Raw genomic sequence first — 21,106 nt, 5'->3', positions numbered from 1 at the left:
TGGAAAGTCATTTGGCAATATTGATTAAGCATCTTAACTGTTCATACACTTTATCCCTAGCAATTCTGGAAATATATGCTAAGGAAATAAGTAGATGTGGAAAAAGGTTTATTCAAAGGTGTTTTTGGTATCTTTATTTATTAACAAAATAAATGTGGAAGCAACCTAAAATTTCCACAATAAAGAAATATATACAGTAGAACAATATGCTATTAAGTAACTAAAATGAAAATATGATTTAAAGACAAAAATATGTACATTACGCCAAATGAAAAAAACACTTAAGGCAGGAGACTATTAGGCTAAAATTTCAGTTTAAAAAGAGAAAAAGAGAAAGAAAATAAGAAAAAATCAGATACGAATATACCAAAATATTCGCAGTTGTTACCACGGGAATTTTTTTCTTTCTGTTTTCTAACTTTTTATATTGTATCATCTGAATAAACATCATTCAAACAAAATAAGTGTTTGATATCTTTTAAGTTCTTATGTAGATTGCTTCCTTCTATATAGCACAAGACACCTTACTCCAGTTATCACATTGCAATATTCATTTCATATAACTTGTGCTTATGTGTTTAGTTCAAGGCAAAAAGCCAAATCTTTTGTGCATTTAAATCAAGCATGCATTGAACTTACCGTTCTTTGTGTTTGAGTATCATGCATAAGGCGACACTGATCAAGAAGACAAGAAATACTAGCCCTGCAGAAAGACCTAGAAAACAAAACAGCAAGTATCAAATGCCAGAAAAATATAACTATATTGTTTTGAAGTGATTGTGGGGCCTACTCCGAGTGGTGGGGAAAATGTTATGTGACTTTTATACTTATCCTTTCTCAGGCATATAAATATTGAATTCCTGAGTAATCATACTCGGGCTTAAGGTTTTTCTGATTTAATCCCGTCCACATTTAATCAAAGCACCAAGCATCTGACCACAGGGTTCCAGTCAAGTCTCTGTTGAGTATTTCTGTTTCTTTCGGTTTCATTAATAATATTCTTGTTACTAGGATAAGATCAGGATCCCATGACTTTGCATAACAACATTTAACTATCAGTTGTGAAATATATTTTGCTACTGCAGAATAAGCCAGCCTATTTTGATTGCACCAGATCATGCAAAACACCAAGAGCTGGGCCCGCCCCACGGCCAGTGGTTAAGCTCATGCACTCTGCTTTGGTGGCCCAGGGTTTCACTGGTTTGGATCCTGGGTGCGGACATGGCACTGCTCATCAGGCCCTGCTGAGGTGGCGTCCCACATAACACAACTAGTAGGACCTGCAACTAGAATATACAACTATGTACTGGGGGCGCTTTGGGGATTTGGGAAGAAGAAGAAAGAGGAGAAGGAGGGGAAGGAGGAGAAGCTGAGGAAGAACAGGAAGAAGGAGGAGGAGGAGGAGGAAGAGGAGGAGGTGGAGGAGGAGGAGGTGGAGGAGGAGGAGGAGGTGGAGGAGGAGGAGGAGGTGGAGGAGGAGGAGGAGGAGGTGGAGGAGGAAGAGGTGGAGGAGGAAGAGGTGGAGGAGGAGGAGGAGGTGGAGGAGGAGGAGGAGGTGGAGGAGGAGGAGGAGGTGGAGGAGGAGGAGGAGGTGGAGGAGGAGGAGGAGGTGGAGGAGGAGGAGGAGGTGGAGGAGGAGGAGGTGGAGGAGGAGGAGGAGGAGAAGAAGAAGAAAAGGAAGAAGGAGGAGGAGGAGGAGGTGGAGGAGGTGGAGGAGGAGGAGGAGGTGGAGGAGGTGGAGGAGGAGGAGGAGGAGGTGGAAGAGGTGGAGGAGGAGGAGGAGGAGGAGGTGGAGGAGGTGGAGGAGGAGGAGGTGGAGGAGGAGGAGGATGTGGAGGAGGTGGAGGAGGTGGAGGAGGAGGAGGAGGTGGAGGAGGAGGAGGAGGAGGAGGTGGAGGAGGAGGAGGATGTGGAGGAGGTGGAGGAGGTGGAAGAGGAGGAGGAGGTGGAGGAGGAGGAGGAGGTGGAGGAGGTGGAGGAGGAGGTGGAGGAGGTGGAGGAGGAGGAGGAGAAGAAGAAGAAGAAAAGGAAGAAGGGAAGAAAAAGAAAGATTGCTGACAGATGTTAGCTCAGGTGCCAACCTTTGAAAAAAAAAAAAAAAAGACCAAGAGTTAATATAAACTAAACTTTCAACTTAAAAACTTGGAATAGCTGGCTATTTAAATCATTTGTTCAACTCTATCCCAAAGTGACAGTTTGTAATATGAAGTGCACATTAAAAGATCCTTAAAACACCAAAAAAGGTAATTTCTTATGATTTAAAGTGAAAATAATGAACACTCAGGCAGAATGTAGGGCTTCAAATTTTATATATATATATTTATAAAACATCATTAGAACTTTTCTTCAAGTATTTAAGAAAACTTACCACAAAAAAGAAGAGGAGCAAATGAGCCTAAGGAGAATACAAAATCAAGAAAGTATTAGTCTAGTTGCATGATTCAGTGTAGCCCAAGGTCCCATGGTGACGTCCCGGAAGTTAACACTGAGCTCCCTTCTCTCTACATCTATTTAAGAAGATGTATGGGAATCCTGGCTTATACCCACTCTTCCTTCATTTCTTATGTAACAATTTATTGGACTTTAGAAAATTTTTCACTTTAATTAAGTTGGGGTAGTTCACCCATAAGAAAAACCAGTATACTCAACTTTATCATCAGGGATTTCTTAGGTTAGAAGGCAAAGAGTAACTGTTATAACAGGTTGGTTAACATATTTTTGCAGGTCTCTGTCAAATTGGTAAGCACTTATAAATCGAGATTCAGCAGTAAGGAAGTCTCAGCAGCAACTGCTTTCAAAATGTAAAGTTGTTAGTTTTGCACCTTTTAAGTTAGTGCCCCTCTCTCTTTATTTTCTTTCTTTACTTCCTCCCTCCTCAGAAAGTTTTGCTTTGTCTAGAATAGACCACCAACTTCAAATTAGTATGTTATTGTACCATCGGTCACAGACGTATGTTAATTTAAGACCCAGGAGTCCTTAACATTGAGGGATACCCCTCACTCTCTTCTCTCTAGTGAGACAAGGACGAGCTGCAGTGAAGTCCTACGCACTCACTTGGTGATCTGCAAACAGCCAGGGGAGGGTTCCATCCGTGATCATCCTGGCACTGGCTCTGGGGACTGCCTTCCAGGGTATACCCATCTTCACACTCCAAAGTGACGATAGCTCCATACTGATACATTTTCCCAGGCTCCAGCCCCTTTTGCATTCCAGTCATGTGCTCTGGGAAGCTACAGTTTACCTCTGCAATTAAAGGAATCTAATTGAAGCTGGGTCATATTTTGGCCTTTTACCAAGGAAGCAGATACTGTCCTTGATGAAAAGGTGTACGAAACCAATTCAGTTCATTCTCAGTAAGTAAACCCTCAATGAAATAACACAGAATGATATCCTAGACAGAATCTTTCAGTGTCAGCCACCTATCTCAATAACCTCCAGGTAATTTAAACCAGATTATTTTCCTTCTTTATACTTTAGTTTCTAAACTAATGGTGTTAGATAATTTTAATGGCTTCTTACAGAAATGGTGAGGGCTGAATGGGTAACATTAAGAATTCTGAATTCCTGTCTCATCAGCTTCTACTCTTATTCTCTAATTCTTCATACATGTACATGCTTCCTCATTTCTTCTTTTATCTTTTCAGCATAGAGGTCAATCGTGTGAGATTTTGGATTTGAATCCTGACTCTAGGACTTCCTAGCTGTGTGACTTTGGGTGAGTTATAAATCTCTCCATTCTACTGAGACCTCATCTATAAAATAGGAATAATAATGGCACCCACTTCATATGATTCTCATGAAGATTAAATGAGATAATGCATGCACAGTGCTGTGCACAGTCTCTGGCACATGTAAACAGTGTTCAACAAACATTAGAGACTAACTCACTGTTCATATTTCATATGAATATGATCTCATAATGAAAATGACATTCTGAAACTTTTATTTAAAAATACCCATAATTGCACCACGACTCAGAGGAAATACACTGAAAAGGTCATTGTGCTTTTTACTAGTATTTTGTTAAATGCACACTTATCGTAACTGTAACCACAGTGTAAATTCAGCCTGTACTTCAGTTGTTTAATTTACATAAGTCCTTCAACATCCTATATTTAAATGCCTACATAAGTGATCATTCATCAGATAGACTATACCCTTCATTTTTCTTATTTTGTGATATATAGATTAATCAATATATTAAGCCAATTAAATTAATCCAATTAATGCATTTATTTGGCTATTTTAAGTTGAAAGTACTTGCTGAATATATCTATTTGGGACAAATTTGATTTAAAAATACAAATAAAAATAGAGAATGCACCTTTACAAAAAGGGGCAGGTTGGCTCCAGGTTCCCTCTTGTGTACAAACAAGGACTGCCTCTCCAACCAGCAGATAGCCTTCATCACAGCTGTACAGGATTGATACTCCAGGAAAAAATCGAACTATGTCTGTAGCAGTATAATTCCCATTGGGGATCCTATCTGGAGGTTGACAATCTGAGACGGCTAGACACCAATAAAAAAGGATCTTTAATTTAGCACAGAGGAACACATTGCCAACACTATCTGTGGGTGATAGGAATACAGAAAAAAGGCAGGCAACAAGCCAACTAATTGGTACCCAAAAATATTCATTCCACCCAAACCAAGCAGCACTGGACAGAGATTTGCATTGCCTACACATATTGTATATGATCTGAAGAAAAATATCAAAAGTAAGATAATGAAACCTCAATGGTTGAAACCCACATGGTAATCTATCAGCCAACAGTATTCTTTTCTTTTTTCTTTCAATAGCAGAGAGGCTGTAGTTTAAGGGTCACACACTCAAATACCTACAGGAGCTAGAAAGTGAAGCCACCAGACATGGCCAATCAGAGAGTACCTGTCCTTCTAAAAATGGCAGCCCACTGCCAAGGTCAAGCTATGGGTGCCTGGCAGGAAAGCAAAGCAGGGCCTCACTGTATCACAGGTTCACTGTTTATTTTGGGCTCTAGAGATTGGTTTCACTTAAATTAGACTACTATGCTGGGCAAAGAAAACAGTTCTGGTGAGCTGAATTCAGTTCTTGGGTCGCCAATTGGCAGCCTCTTTTGTAGACAGTCACTGACAGGACTAAAACTGCCAAATGATAACTAAAATTATAAGAAAGACAATGCAGTGGGTTTGAAGGCCAGCTTCATTCTCCAGAAGACCCAAAGTTCTCTTTTGGGCTAGTACCACAGCCTTAAATATCAAGCGATATTACTGCCTAACATTTGCCCCCCAAAATACATGTGTATTTTTCTTATTGTAAATTAATAAAAAGAATAAATTTTGGAGACTCCATAAACTTGGAAGTTAACCATTATCCTGTCATGTACTTTTGCTCAACACATTTCGAAAGGAAATGTAAGAAACAATTACATGAGAAGATAAGACAAGGCAGATATCTTGTAAGACAAAACAATTGCCTGAGCTTAAATGCTTTTTTTAGGCAGAATGGTAAGTGCAGACTCAAAGCCCTTTTTCTTTATTCTGTATAACATCTCATACTTTATTCCTTAAATTATCTTACCTTTTTTGATACACGTTGGTATACCTGGCACCCATTTGTTATTGGTATGACACCTAATCAAGTGACTGCCATTCATGATAAAGCCAGGATTGCAGGCAACGTATACTGTGTCATTGTGAGAATACGAAGACTGAGTGTTATTTAGCTTGTATCCATGTCTGACTTCTGGGTTAGGGCAGTGAGTCACAGGAGAAGATTTTAAGCACTGTGGGGGAGGTCCACTCCAAGATCCATGTCCTTTAGAATCACTTATGCATCGTATGCTTTTCTGTCCCAGAAGATAGAATCCTTGGTCACATGCGTAAGAGACTTCATTTCCATATAGAAAGTGTTGTGCCATCACACCTGTGAGCCTCCCATTGTCAATCACTGGCGGAGGTTGACACTGAATAACTGCAGAAGATAGTTAGGAAATTCTACTTCAGCTGGTACACCAAGGTGGACAGTCTTCATTCAGGCACAAATAAAACTATGCAACTACATGTATTGCACATAACTATAAAATTATTTAGATTTTAGAACCTGGATTGTGCTTTCTTTAAAGCAGCTTTATAAGGTTTCTGACTATATGAGTAATACCTACTCATTTCAAGAAAATTTAAACAACACAGTAAAATATTAAGACAGGAATAAATACAACTGTGTTCCCATTAACTAGGAATATAAGCCATACTTGTTTTGTTTTTTATCTCAAGCAATTAGCAGATATATGTCAAATACTTAGTTCCTACTTGACAACTTTGTTTTCCAATGCAAGTGGTGACCAAAAACTGAAAGATTTTTCTTATCTTACATACACTGAGACAGAACAGATAGAATGTATATATAAGACTAGTTCTTCAGTGGCCTGCCCTCTGTAACCCCCTATAAGCCAGTGACAACTTTTTTTTTCTTTTGAGGAAGACCAGCTCTGGGCTAACACCTGCCACCAATCCTCCACTTTTGCTGAGGAAGATTGGCCCTGAGCTAACATCCATGCCCATCTTCCTCTACTTAGAAGTCGGATGCCTGCCAAGCATGGCTTGGTAAGCGGTGCGTGGGTCCACACCCAGGATCCGAACCAGCAAACCCTGGGCCACCAAAGTGGAACATGCAAACTTAACTGCTGTGCTACTAGGTGGGCCCCGACAACTTTTTTTTTTAACTTACCTTTACAAAGTGGAATCTTTTGGAACCAAACCCCATTCTCAGCATCTTGACACTTCCGATAAGCATGTCCAGTCAACTGGTACCTAGAGAGGGATTATAATACATTGCCTCTTCCCAATATCACATCTCTACAACTTAGCCTCCTCAAACCACAAATACAGAGGCACTTCTAAATAAGAGCTTCAGCAGAGACGAGTTAAGACTCTTGGCCCTCCAAGTAAGAAAACTACTTTAGACATAGAGTCACTCACAGTAAAGCCATTTCCATATCAAGAAAGGATAGAAAAGTCAGAGGTGCTAGTTAGACCTTTGGAGCCCCGCATTCTCTGTGAGTGTCACAAAGAAGAACCTCTAAAGGGAGTCACTGAGACAAGCTGAGGGTAACATTCATGCACAAAATGAAGCAGAGACCCTTTCTCAGAGTGGATCATCTCATACTCACCCATCTTTGCAGGATGTATTAACTTGTACCACGTGCGAATCAAGTGGAAGCTCTTGGTGTCTCACCGGCTGACACGGTGCTTCTAGAGAGCAAAGTTGTAATTACTTATATATACCTGATATCAAAAAGAAAGACAACTTTGGAACTGAAAGTACCTTCACACCGAGGGGCAGAAGGACTCCAATTTCCTGAAGGCATACAGTAAATGGATTTGTTTCCCACAAGTAAGTAGCCAGGGTCACAGGTGTAGTCTACTGTCATCCCAGAGACAAAGTGGACCCTATTTCCACCTGTATGCCGACCATGGTGAAGCCCAGAAGGTGGCTGGCAGTCTGAAGAGAAAACTCCCCACATAAATACCAACAAAAACGGAATCTATACTCAAGAACATGAAATATAAAACATTTGACAACAGACGATCTGAAACGTTTAAGTCAAAGATCATGAAGCTCGAGTGCAATACGGAATGCTTTCTGCTCTTTTGCTGGAACTAGGCACCTTTAAAAAGGTCCTCTCACTCTCTACCCTGAATATATCCTAGACCCAAGGGGGCATTTACACAAATAACATATAGAACACACATAGAACATTTGATTACAGAATGGAAGGAATGGGATAGTAATCTGTGTCCCCTTGCCTTTTTACATGATTCTAGTTTTGGGTGGGAGATAATAAATAAGAATAAATAAGTAAATACCTCACTTTTTCCCCATTGGGTTTTTACCTTTTTCACAAACTGGTATTTCAGGATCCCAGGTGTTATTGGCTTTGCAACGAATCTGACTGCTGCCCTTCAAAGTAAATCCATGATCACACTTGAATGTCACAGTGTCGTTGTAGAAATATGGGGCTTCCTTGCCAGACACCTTGTATCCATTTGCAACATGGACATGTGAGCACTGAACAGCAGGGAGGGAAAGTTTACAAAGAGGAGCAGGGCCACTCCAGATGCCCCTCTTTTGATTGTTGCTGATACAATGGATGGTGCTCGCCCCAATGAGGTTGAATTTCACTCCTTTCTCTGGCCCGGGGTTACATGTGTAAGTGACTGTAGTTCCATACGGAATGTCTTCTGAGGAAATCCCTGTGTATATCCCATTGTAGATAACAGGGGGTGGTGGGCAGGTGATTTCTGGAGAGATGAGAAAATACTGTAGAATTTTGTTCCAGTATTAGACACCAAAGAAAAGAAATGAAGTTGGTTATAAATAAGTTGTTATCAGGTCTCCTGGAGGATGTGGGCAAGTTTGGATGATATGAGTTATATCAAGGCTCATTATGTATACAAAATTCAATTTAAACAGATTTCATAAGAAAGATTTTTGTAATGGAAATCTTCATTAAACGTGAACATGTAGAGGGGTTGGCCCCCTAGCCGAGTGGTTAAGTCTGTGCCCTCCGCTTCAGCGGCCCAGGGTTTTGCTGGTTTGGATCCTGGGCGCAGACATGGCACCACTCATCAAGCCAAGCTGAGGCAGCATCCCATACAGCACAACCAGAAGGACCTATGACTAAAATATACAACTATGTACTGGGGGGCTTTGGGGAGAAGAAGAAGAAAAAGAAAGAAAAAGTGAACATGTAGAGCAATATCATATTGTGAGGCAGTAAAGTCCAGGAGTACATTATTAATTAAAAGAAGAATTCTTTTGTGGCTGGCCCCGTGTCCTGGTGGTTAAGTTTGGTGTGCTCTGCTTTAGTGGCCTTTATTTGTGGGTTCAGATCCTGGGCACAGACTTTACAGCACTCATTGGCGATGCTGTGGCAACGACCCACATATAAAATAGAGGAAGACTGGGGGCCGGCTCCATGGGAAAGTGGTTGAGTCCAGCATGCTCCACTTCAGCAGCCCAGGTACACATATTCCGATCTTGGGTGTGGACCTGCACTACTTGTCAGCCATGTTGTGGCGGCAACCCATATGCAGAATACAGAATGAGCACAGATGTTAGCTCAGCACTAATCTTCCTCAAGCAAAAAAAGAGGAAGATTGGCAACAGATTTTAGCTCAGGGTGAATCTTCCTCAGCAAAATAATAATAATAATAATAATAATTCTTCTTTTTAATAGGCAAATCAAAGGCAAGGAGGAATAGAATTAAGCTTTTTTGAGTACTGAGGTAATATGACAGGTTATCCAAGAATATTTATTGTTGATTGAGCATTTAATTGTTGACAGGCCATTTTCTCATCTACAAAGTAGGGATAGTGCCATTTAATTCTAATAACTTTGAAGTCTGCAGTCTTATGCTAACTTTACAGATGAGAGGCTAGAGTTTCAGAGAAGTTACATAAATTGCCCATGGTCAAATAAGCAGCAGAAGCAGAATCTGAGTTCAGCTCCCACACCAATCCCCTTTCTCTCCACTAAACTACAGTGTACCCAAAATTAAGGATGCTGGCTCATATACTCACTGCCCTCATTATTCTTATACTCCTAAATCACAAAAGAGAATCAGTAACTAAATACATTTAACTTAAATGATTGCTATGCTTTAAAGTAGAAAAAGGTGACAGCAGAAAGACAGCAAAACCATATAACTATAACTGTGGACAAAGTTAATAGAACAGAATCTAACATTCTTATTCCCCTTACATGGCCTAAAACAGAAATCTCCCAAGAAACACATAGAGCTCATATTATTTCAGGTCCTCTGATATTTTTGCTACTCACCTTCACAAAGACGAATCTCCACATACCAAGGAATTGTGCCTTGACACAGCTGATAAACACTCTCACCTAACCGGTACCTAGAGACAGAGAGTCATATCATTTTGTTATCTGGTGACCAGTAAGCTAAGCAAGAGCTATTGGCTCAAAAGCAGACTCACCACTTTCTGGACAAGAAGCTATAGGAACAAAAATGTAGCCAGCATCAGCACCATCCATCCATTGCATAGGCATAATTTCCATGCATGGAAAAATAGTGCAGTCAACACTTCCATGAACACATGACAGAGAAGGGTCTTTGAGATAAACTCTTCCACAGAGCTTGCAGTGTGCACGCGTAAGCCAGACCTAATTCACACTGAAACAGCTTTCACTCACCCTTCACCGCAAGAAGAGTTAACATCTGATCTGATAAATTGATCCTGGGGTTTTACAAAGAGTTGCTCTCCTATAGGTTTACACTCTGCCACTAAGAAAGGAGACTAGGATGAGAAATCAACTCAAGGTAATCTCAAAACCACAAAACATTTCTACACAAAATGCATCTACATTCAAAGCCTGGCACCTTTGCATTTGGGGGCAGTGGGTGTCCACACCCCCTCAAAGGAACAATGTATGGATTCTTCTCCCACCAGCACATAGCCAGGGTCACAGCTATATTTTATGGATGTTCCAGGGTCAAAGCGAATCATGTGTCTGTCTTCCTTTCGCCCATTGAGGATTTTAGGAGGGGCTTGGCACTCTAAAAGAAAGGAATAAAATTTTTCTTATATAAACAACAGAAAGAAACAAACAAAGAAATTGTCTTAATGCTACAATTCCACTCTGGTGGCAATTGTATGGTACAGAAGGCATCTTGCAGCCCAGTTTTGAGTAATTTCCCATCAGTGTTTCTCAATCTTTTTTTTTCTTTTCTGCACTTAGGCTGCTGCAGATTTTGTTCATTTCCTACTCAGTGTTCTCACTTCTCTCTGTCTCTCCCTTTCTTAAGGAGTTATCTTGTGAGCTTTTAATGGGAGATTCTGATATATCTGTGGGGTGAGGGCTTTGCTGACTTCCCTTTTAAGAAATCACTATTAAGGCAAACAAGCATGTTTCCCAGTTTTTTCCCAAAAGAAATGGGCAACTTAGTGATCCCTAATATTTTTCCCCGAAAGATACTCACAGGATGAAACAATGTTGGGGAGTGGTGTTAAGAAAGGCTTCTAGATCATTTATATTCACTATATTTAGTAGAATGGAGGAGACCAGAAACTGAAAAGGCTGTGCTTAAGTCCATCACCCCTTCCTCTAACTCTTCAAAAAGATGACTCAGGATTGTAACACCCACCCTTTTCGCAGACTGGTTCTGGAGGCTCCCATGTGCCCTGGGCATTACATCGGATTCCCTTGCTGCCCTTCAAGGTGAAGCCAAACGCGCAAGCAAATACCACAGTGTCGTTATAGGAATATTGATTTTTCTGCCCTGATAATATGCGGCCTCTTAGGATTTTGGGAGGTGGACACTGCACCCCAGAAACAGAAAGTTCGCAGCGTGGGGCAGGGCCACTCCAGGTCCCAGTCTTCTGACTATCAGCGGTACAGTAGATAGTGTTCTTCCCAATAAGGATGAAGTTCACTCCTTTCTCTGGGTCCGAGTCACAAGTGTAAGTGACTCTGCTTCCATATGGAACGTTCACTGAAGAGCTGCCTGTATGTCTTCCATGGAGAATAGGAGGAGGTGCTGGGCAAAGAATTTCTAGGGAAATTACAGAGAGAAATGACAAGATTGAAGCTGTACTGCAAAACAAGAGTGCCTCAGAGGTTGCTTGACACCACTCTCACATCCTAGGTTCAGAGACAGTGAATTTGAATCTGCAATGAATCAATCAAGACAGCAATAGAAATACAATTCAAAAAGTATGATTTAAAACTTTATTCCAGAGTGTATCTACTCTGCTGATCCTTTGATTTCTTTTACTGTATACTATCTCGTTTATGTGCATAATCTGGCTGCAAGTCTGCACAGCTTTCAGAGAAAGAAAAACCTAGGGACCCTGTTTTACTTGAGTAAGCAGAGAAGTAATTGAAGAATGCTTCAGTGAAGAACATATCCTTAAAGATATCTAGGAGAGATCTTTGCTCTGTAAGATTCTTACAGTAATGACTGAACCAAAAGCTTTTAGTTAAGCTGAGAATGCAGTGTCCTGTTGAACCTCTGACCAACAAACTAATTGCAAACCACAGTTGCCCAACCTACCTTTACATGTTGGCATCTTGGTCCATAAAGCATTCTGTCCAACAATTACACACTGACTAGAAGGTGGGCCTTCTAATCGATACCTGGAGACAGAGAGTGGTCATTCAGAGCTATGAAGCAGTTGGCGTTGTAGAACAGCAGTCTTTACTTAAAATCTAAGACAAATTCATCTAATTTCTGTGCACCAACTCTTTTTATCAGCATTATGTCTCATAATCTCACCCTAGGCAGTATATAGATCCTCACAGAGGAGCCTTCTGCAAGTTTCACAGGTCACACCGCGCACATATAAGCCAAATGAATTAAATCTCATGGGTCCTCCAGACACTCACCCTTCCTTACAGGAAAAGTCTACAGTTACGCCAGCCCGAAACTTTTCAGGCCCTGCTATCTGCCCATTGAGAAATGGTCCTGGATCTTTACACTGTGCCTCTGAGAAAACAAGCCAAAGATGAGCAAAGTGTGGCAAATTACAGAATAGGCCATATTCTTAAAATTGACTGTAAATTTAGGGTACCTTTACATGTGGGAATGCCAGAACTCCAGTCTCCTGAAGACAAACACTTAATGGTCTTTTGTCCAACAAGCAAGTAGCCAGGGTCACAGCTATAAGTCACAGACAATCCTGGGGTAAACTTGCCAACAGTCTCCCCTGTGTGATGTCCATTGGAGATCCTGGGAAGTGATGGACACTCCAGGGGGAAATCTTTACACACACACATTAGGAAAAAGGCCATCAGATGATACATCTTTCACAATCCAATCCAGAATTTGACGTAGTACGTAGATCCAAATAAATGGTAACCAGTTATCATTAATTTTCAACTCAGTCTTTTAATGATCAAAGAGGTATGGTTTAATTGAATCCATTTTATACCACAAATAGTACATTATTTTTCATTTTTAGTTGGACTTTGTGAATCACATTTATCTTGTGAAAAATTTCAATTACCAAAAAATGTCCATTTTCACCCATACTCTCATCCTACCCTTAAGCCTATTCTCTGCTCCAAAAGTAGCATATTATTTAGGATGTTATCCTGCCAGACATCAGTGACATAGTTTTTTGGTATTCTCTATGTGATACATATATACACACATATTGTGTGTGTGTGTGTGTATGTGTACTCCATACATATTATTCTATGCCTTGCTTTCTTTGCTTAATCATCTATGATATCTTCCCATGTCAATACATATAGGTCTATCTAAATCTTTATAAAGGCTTAATTGTTTCCGATGGTCACCCCATTTTGTGACTACTTTAAGATCTTCCCTACCTCCAAGATTATATATCTACATATAAATAGATTCATATTTCTCTAATAATTTAATAGTTTTTTAACTCTTTAATTGATTTAGACTTGATCAATATTGCTCATTATTAAGAAATAAATAGCTAATTTTGATAGTATAATTTTTGTCAGATATTGCCAGTCCCTGTAATTGTATATTTGAAATTCAGATTTAAGATTTCAGCAGCAACATAAACCAAACCAAATGAAAAGGAAATGAAGAACTTATAGTAGTCCCTATTTTCAAAGTCGATTGATTTGAAATGTTATGGCTTAGGAAATGACTTCAGGAAAATAGCGGATCACTTCAGAAAGTGTTTATAGAAGCCACAGAGAACAGGGCATCATTTCTGCAAGGCTATATTAACAGCTCTTTACAGATGGGCTTTAAATCCATTGGATGTATTTTTGCTATTAAATCCCATATTTCTTCTCAGTTTAACAGTAACCCAGACGTATAGTTTAAAACCATCTAATTCCCCACAGCCACGACAAACTCTGGCCCTCATCCTTGTGAGACTTACTCCATTGAATTATTAGGTATGCTCAGTTACATTTTCCCATTATACTTTAAAATCCTTTCTCTGTTGATGTTGGTTGAATGGACATTTATACCCCTCCACGACTAAGAAAAACAGGAAACCATAATTTTCACCTTTTCCCTATCTTCCTCCCTCCAGCCCCACCATTCACACATCCACACTGTTCTTCCTTCAGAATGATACAAAACTTAATCCGCACAGAAATGCAAGGCTCCAACCTCCCAACTCAGTTTTATTTTTGTTTTTACTCACCACTCTCACAGATTGGTAGTGGCGTTGGTCCCCATGTGTTATTTGCTTGGCACCAAACAGATTTGTTTCCTTTCATGGTGAAGTGGATATCACAGGTAAATGTCACAGAATCACCGTGTCTGTACGGTGGTTTAGACATTTTATTTCTGCGTCCCCCTGGTACTACTGGCTCACGGCAAATGGTATTTCTATTGTAATATTCACATATAGGAGCAGCTTTATCCCAGACTCCTTTCACTTGGTCTTTACTCCTACAAAAAATATTTCTTTCTCCAATGAGGCGGAAGGCACCTGGACAACTGTACCTTACCACAGTGTTAAGAGGTATGGGGCCAGAAGGATAACTGTTCCAGCCATGTTTGATAGAAGGAGGAGGGTCACAATAAATCCCTGAAAAGTAGAAAAGGAAATATGTGGTCACACTGATCATGACAACAAAAAGATTGAAATTTAGATAAAAGGTCCAAATATACGTCATGTTACTTTTTCAGAGACAGACTTAGAAATTTGTATAATTTATTTCTTACTCATAGTCCCTGCTTATCCCCAAGCTCCTAAATTCTTACCTTTCTCTTGATCCTCAGCAAACAAATCAATATAGGACTATAAGCACCATCTTGACCAAACAGTAACAATGAAACAAAATTTATTGAACAGTTCTGAGTCTGATCAATTTTAATAATGAAACAAAAGGCAAACAGTACATGAAAATACAGTTAACAAAATGCTAATCACATGTGGGGAACCACCACAGACTAATGAAATTTGGGCTCAGTAGACTTGTTTCAAATCCCCACTGTCATTCAATAGCTGTGTGACCTTAGGCAAGTCCTACCCTCTCTAAGGTTCAGTTTCCCAGTCTGTAGTATAATTCAAGCTATTTCATAAGGTTGTAATAAGAATCCAGTGAGATAAAAGTACCTGGAAGGGGCAAGTACAATACCTGTAACACACTAATTATCAATGCCTGTTTCAAACACGCAACTGGGGCTAAATGTGGCGAAAACACATTCTGTACTGCTACCAAAGATACTGCAGCCTCACTACAAGTCACTTGTCATCCTTTGATGCTGGATCCCTTTGAAAAAAGCCGCAGGAAGTGATCAGAGGTTTTGAATAATGACCTCATATCCTTTATTAACTTGTCTTAATGAATATGAAGAATATTAATTGTTTAGAGCTGTGTTGGTATATGCACACCTTTCCTGAGTGAGTCTCAGAATAAAGGGAAAATTGCCAACCTCAAGAACTTCCAGTTGATTTCCATTTAGCTCCAAGAGTTGCTTATCCGTGGAGGAACTGGCATAAGAAGACATGGCCAAACCCTTTCAGCACATCAGTACTACTCAGTTTCAGTAGGGGTAACTTTTGAGAGCCTTTATCTTTATACACATAAAATACTCAACACAATATGAAGTCAATTGACTAAAGTTAGTCTTGGTCTGCATTCTAGAACATACAGAAGAGTGGCATATATATGTTCGAAGCACACATAAGGATAAGATGTTATAATCGATAAATGCACAAGAAAACACCAAAAATCAAGAGGCAAGATCCATGCTTGATTATTTTTGCTTTCTACTCACGTTCACAGACAGGAAACTTATTATTCCAGAGTACTTTCATTCCTTCTACGACACACTGACTAGAAGATTTGCCATTTAACCGGTACCTTAAACAATAAGGGGTAGCAAATCGTCACCAGAACAAACCAATTCTTGGTTGCACGGAATTAGTCACTTCTTTCAAGCATACGGTATTAATGGCTCTATTTTTTTAAGCATTTCTGGCTTCAGGAAAAAGTCCAAGACTGTTTGTGTATAAACTCAGCTGTATGATGACGTCAGACCAGATAAAAACAAGAAAAAAAATCCTAATGATCTTATAATTTTTTTTTAATTCTCCCTTTCCTCTTTGGCATCCAAATGTTGAGATTCTCTTGACCATTTAGAAAGGGAAAAAACTTCAGTTCCTAGTGAAGAAAGCATTAAAGATCTTGTTCCCTAAGCTCACCCCAAAAAACACTTTTTCCTGAACTCCCATCATTTATTCATTCTCCATAATAGGAACGTTAACTTCTGACCCTAAACTTTGCTTTTGCTTTTTCAAACAATGAAAGGACAATTCCCAGCTTTGTCTGGCCAAGCAAAATGCATATACTTGGAGAAAACCAAGAGTATTTGCTTAATAACAGAGTTCTTAATCATAAAAGGTAAAGAAAAGGAGAAAAAAAATCAGAGAGAGAAAAAAATTTTAACTATCTTTAGAGCTCAGTTTGCAATGCTTAGCTATAGATCCTTGGTCTCAATTCAGAGCCTGTCACCTCACACTCACCCCTTATCACAAACAAATGAAACCTCTGCCCCAAGCCGGAGACTAGGAGGAGCCACCACACGGCCGTTGAGAAGTTGGTTTGGAATGGCATCGCATGATTTCGCTAGGAAAAAAGAGACAAGGCTGGCACATGAAGAGTTAGGAAACAGTTGAGTTCCCTTAAGATGGAATACAGCTTTAGGCACCTTCACATCTGGGGGCTGTAGGGCTCCAGGTTCCCAAGGATGTACACTGCACAGGGTTAGTTCCAATGAGAGTGTAGCCAGGCTCACAGCTGTAGGACACTTTCTGTCCAATTTGAAAGAATTCCTTATCCATTTTGCTATAACTACCATTGGCGATATCTGGAGGTAGAAGACACCCTAAGAAAAGAACAGGACCAAAGGCCTTTTATTTCTGAAATAAGAACTTTCTTCTCTAAAACTTAAGCCGGCTTGGAGTTGGGAGTGGTGGGATGAAGGTAGTCATGTCAACTCTCCTAAGTGTAATGCAGAGACTCCTTTGGGTGAGATGGAGTGGGGCTAACATGTATTACTTTTTTTAGACATGATGAATCATGCAACTATCTGCTTTCCCTTTCTTGATCTATGCCAGGAAACATTCCACCTACTCATTATTTTCCATTTTATTTAACTAAAACTGTCTCAGACATCTTCTCACTAATATCATAGCCAAGGGAACCAAACTATTGGAATACATTTTCACCACCAAAATCTGCCTCTTTCTTCCTGCTGCCCAAATCAGGTTGATGAAGTTTCTGAGCTTTGTGGGAGGGGCTCCCAATGTTGCAGATTTCTGGTAAGTCAGACATTTCTCAATAAGAGTAGGGGAGAAAGGGAGAATGGAGGAGAGACTCAATCTTAATTCTAGCCTAATTCCATAAAGGCTGCATTTTTCAATATGAGAATGTATTATGTCTACAGATTTTTAAAGCAAATTCTGACATCAGCCAGTTTCCCCATTGATGTAGTCAATAGCATCGAGAACTTATTTTATTCTCATTTAAATAAAATGTAATCATATACACATTTTGGAAAAAAATCTCTGATCATTGGCTCTGGTACTATCTGTTTGTTGTTGTTGTTGTTGTTGTTGTTTTGAAGTGTCTTCTAATATTCCCTGCATTAATGCAGATCTAGCACTATCCCAGAATATAGTAAATTCCCCACCTCTTCAACATTTAGATATTACTTTCAAAGTTTACTTTCGAATTCCTTAACCAGGATACCCCACCACATATACTATCTTTCTCCTCTTCTTCTCATAGGTACCATGCATCTATTCCTCCAAAGTCTCATTTTATTTCTAGATCCCCAAAGTTTCAGCCCAACTCACCCTTGAAGCACTTTGGCAGTGGAGGATTCCATTTGCTGTTTGGCTGGCACCATACTATGTTGCTGCCTTTCATGGTAAAGCCAGGCTTACACTTAAACATGACAGTATCATTTAAGGAAAATGAACGTCTAAATCCAGATTCCATGATCCCATTTTCAACTTCTGGAACTGGGCATTTGACTACAGTAATACACTGAGGGGGAGGGCTGCTCCAGATGCCAATGCGATTGTCTTTGCTGGTGCAATATATTGACGGCTCACCCACGAGGTCAAACAGCTTTTTCCCATTCTGTCCAATATGGCACTCATAAGTCACCACCATTCCATAGTAAAAGTGCTCTCTACTGCTGCTGTAGAAGTCCCCATTGGAGATGGCTGGGGGTGACTCACAAGGAATAACTTTTCAGGGAGTAGGTGGGAAAAGAGAGAAAGCATTTAAATGTTACACCTTCTGGGAATTTTGTCTTCACTCTCGCAAACCAAAATTCAACTCAGCCTACAATTAACTCATATTGATGAAATTCTGTATCTTCATCTCAAAGATGGTTCTAAATAGGAAGTAGCAAAGTAGAAAGATACATGGAACTGACCTGATGAAAATTCAAAAAGCCACGAGCCAGTCACCAGTCCCCACCCTCAGAGTATGGATAAATTGTTATGGGAAGCATCTAGGGTGACCTACATTTTGCATAAAATAAAGTTGGCAGGGTGTAATCTTGTGACATATTTTAGATTTAAGCACTTCTTCATTATGAAATAATATCATCAAAGGAGAGTAATCAAAAGAAAGTGTAGCGGGATTGGGGGAGCATGGAAGAAGATAAACCACAGCTCTGTGCCAGAACTACCAAAACCAAGTACCCTACCACTCCTGGGTACTCATTTTGATGTGTAGATGCCCAATTTCCCTCTAGAAGGGGACAAAAGAAATTACATAGGGTATAACAAAGGGATCATTTTACTCACTTTCACAAAAAGGCATGTCGCTATCCCAGGTTACAATATTGTCTGAGATAATACATGTAGCAGATGAGTCACCAATGAGTCGATATCTAAAGACAAAGAGATGAGTGATCATCTCCCAGCTAGATGTACATTTTAGGAAAGCTTAGTTCTTTTTCCACTGAAAGAATGGCAAAGAATAGAATATCATGTAGGAGAAGTAATGATGATAGACTAAGGACTCATACAAAAGATTCAACAATCTAAAGCCAAATGAACTTTGACTTCCTCATCAGTAACAGTGAAGAATTAAAATAGGAAGAAAAGTAGCCCAAACTTCTTTCTCTTCTAGAGATCCTCTCTAGTGAGCAATCTTGAAGAGTTTCTCTGGAACAGATCAAGGAGGCAGTTCTCTTTTTGCTTATCTGTTTTTAAGGTTAGGTGGCAATCACTCAGACCTCTTTCAGAATTCTGATGGTTTCTGGTTGAAACTACTGTTCTAATACCCATTTACGCTAGAGATATCTCCTGCCAACTCACCCTTCATCACAAGAATATGTAATTGTTGACCCAAACACGATACCCATGGGTGTGTGGACAGAGCCATGGAGGAGTTCTCTAGGACTCATACATGATTTACCTACAAGGGAAAACAAAACACAACAGGAATTGGGGCTGGGATTTGGGGAATGTTTTGTGTTTTATATTAAATCCCAAACTGACAAGACTTGCTGACTAACCTATTTATGCTTATTCAAAGAAATTTTTGACATTTACAAAACTTCTATCTTCCAAGGGATGTCAACTCCAGAATACTATTTGTTTAAAGTACATAGTGTATGTTTCTGATCATGGTTCAAACATTATTTGTGGTCAACCATAACTTACAAATTTCCCCTTTTTATATTCTGTCAGTTGATGGCGTCATCTACCAAGTCTCATGGCTTAAAAAAATCTCATAGTCATCATTTCCTTTCTTTAACGCATCCTCTAGCCGCTGCCCTGCATTCAATTGATCACCAAATTTTAGTGACCAATTAGAAATCTCTCTGCAAACCAACTATTTTGCCACTGCTCTAATCTCTCATTGGATCACTGATTAATAAAATTTATCTCTCTAACTCTGGTCTCCATTGGTCCAGTACATCTTCTACACACATTATCTTTCAGAAACACAAACATTGTCATGCCAGTCCCCACATTTAAAAGCTTACAATGACTTACCATTGTTTATTGGGAAAAAAATGCATGACCCATCACAATTAAGCTCCAATCCGCTTAATCAGCTACTTTCCTCACCATGCACCTTATTCCAATTACACTGAATTTTTCTATTTTCCAAATATACTTTTGAATACGCTGTTTCTTTTGCCTGTAATTCCTAGATTTCCCTAACTCTCTTAGATAGCATTTATTATTTACTCCTCTATGATCTCAAAGAACTTTATCTCTATAAATAAAAGAAATTACATCACAGTACAGTATTTGTTTAAAAGTAAGTCTTTACCACTAGTATAGGAGTTATTCAAAGACAGAGACTAGCAGATTAATTTTTCTCTCTCTCTCCAGCCCCATCATCAAGGCTAGTGCTTCATATCTAGTGGTTATTCAAAAATATTTCTTGAATTGAGTGAAGTAAGAATGAGATGAAACTCCTCATATACTAACTTCTAACCTCATTCTAACACAGTTCAGAGGCCATAGTGCAATGTCATGGAGATTACAAGCTTGACAGGGTTGGCCAACTGTGATGACTTAACCCCAATACTCAATGCCCTTAGGAGTAAAAGAAAACATGGAGAACACAGGAGCCACCTTCATTTGAGATTGCTTACTAATTTACTGGTCTTTTATCTTGAAAATTAGCCCATAGAGATATACTGATAGATCCAAAGATATCTCTATTACAGATTACTCACGTTTACAAAACTGCTGAGCATCTGACCACTCGGAAGTCTCTAGGCAGGTGGTAAAGAATGAACTCTTGATAAACCCAGGAAGGCATTCATATTCCCAAGATGTCCCAACAGCAAACTCAGACTGATCACTCTGAATTTTAGGCTTAGCAAAAGGATACCTTGGCAGGAACTTACACTGACCTAGAGACAAAGACCACAGGAATATCAAAACTAAGAGAGGCTAAAACTTCTACTCTGCTTCTGTTTTGTCACCAGCTACCCTGACAACTTTGATCTTTAGAAAGTAAACCTAAATGAGGCAATATTTTCTGGGACAAAGAACATATATCTTGTAGTATGGGTGCATATACAGAGAAATAAGCTCAGATGTTCAAAGACTTTTTTAGGATAGACTTCAGAGGAAGAGCTGGAGAAAATCAATTTGCA

At 39.6% G+C, this 21,106-nt stretch overlaps 1 protein-coding gene and 1 long non-coding RNA gene across 6 annotated transcripts in view; one reads left to right on the top strand and one right to left on the bottom strand.

Annotated features, from left to right (window-relative positions):
• The window catches only part of LOC139078916 (uncharacterized), a 178,901-nt gene that overhangs the window by 116,312 nt on the left and 41,483 nt on the right, over positions 1-21,106 (top strand). Inside the window, exon 3 of the long non-coding RNA XR_011532108.1 lies at positions 3,645-3,715. This is a non-coding gene — a long non-coding RNA (uncharacterized lncRNA). The remainder of the gene's footprint in view (positions 1-3,644; positions 3,716-21,106) is intronic.
• LOC103541409 (complement receptor type 2-like) overlaps positions 1-21,106 on the bottom strand; it is a 144,219-nt gene that overhangs the window by 115,581 nt on the left and 7,532 nt on the right. The window contains exons 2-25 of one of the 5 annotated variants that reach the window (XM_070591171.1): positions 20,681-20,860; positions 19,302-19,401; positions 18,786-18,871; positions 17,820-18,218; positions 16,670-16,846; positions 16,485-16,587; positions 15,737-15,822; positions 14,151-14,540; positions 12,579-12,767; positions 12,394-12,493; positions 12,062-12,144; positions 11,153-11,560; positions 10,388-10,564; positions 10,201-10,291; positions 9,826-9,902; positions 7,877-8,284; positions 7,308-7,484; positions 7,153-7,234; positions 6,711-6,793; positions 5,562-5,954; positions 4,325-4,510; positions 3,055-3,243; positions 2,369-2,395; positions 640-715 (exon numbers count right to left, since the gene is read on the bottom strand). In XM_070591171.1, coding sequence (XP_070447272.1) covers positions 640-715; positions 2,369-2,395; positions 3,055-3,243; positions 4,325-4,510; positions 5,562-5,954; positions 6,711-6,793; positions 7,153-7,234; positions 7,308-7,484; positions 7,877-8,284; positions 9,826-9,902; positions 10,201-10,291; positions 10,388-10,564; positions 11,153-11,560; positions 12,062-12,144; positions 12,394-12,493; positions 12,579-12,767; positions 14,151-14,540; positions 15,737-15,822; positions 16,485-16,587; positions 16,670-16,846; positions 17,820-18,218; positions 18,786-18,871; positions 19,302-19,401; positions 20,681-20,860 — 4,267 coding nt within the window. The remainder of the gene's footprint in view (positions 1-639; positions 716-2,368; positions 2,396-3,054; positions 3,244-4,324; positions 4,511-5,561; positions 5,955-6,710; positions 6,794-7,152; positions 7,235-7,307; positions 7,485-7,876; positions 8,285-9,825; positions 9,903-10,200; positions 10,292-10,387; positions 10,565-11,152; positions 11,561-12,061; positions 12,145-12,393; positions 12,494-12,578; positions 12,768-14,150; positions 14,541-15,736; positions 15,823-16,484; positions 16,588-16,669; positions 16,847-17,819; positions 18,219-18,785; positions 18,872-19,301; positions 19,402-20,680; positions 20,861-21,106) is intronic. The other 4 variants (XM_070591170.1, XM_070591173.1, XM_008529129.2 and 1 more) reach the window with 4 other exon arrangements.

The sequence above is a fragment of the Equus przewalskii genome, chromosome 23, assembly GCF_037783145.1.
Source record: "Equus przewalskii isolate Varuska chromosome 23, EquPr2, whole genome shotgun sequence".
NCBI lineage: Eukaryota > Metazoa > Chordata > Mammalia > Perissodactyla > Equidae > Equus > Equus przewalskii.
This window is presented reverse-complemented; position numbering and strand designations above follow the sequence as displayed.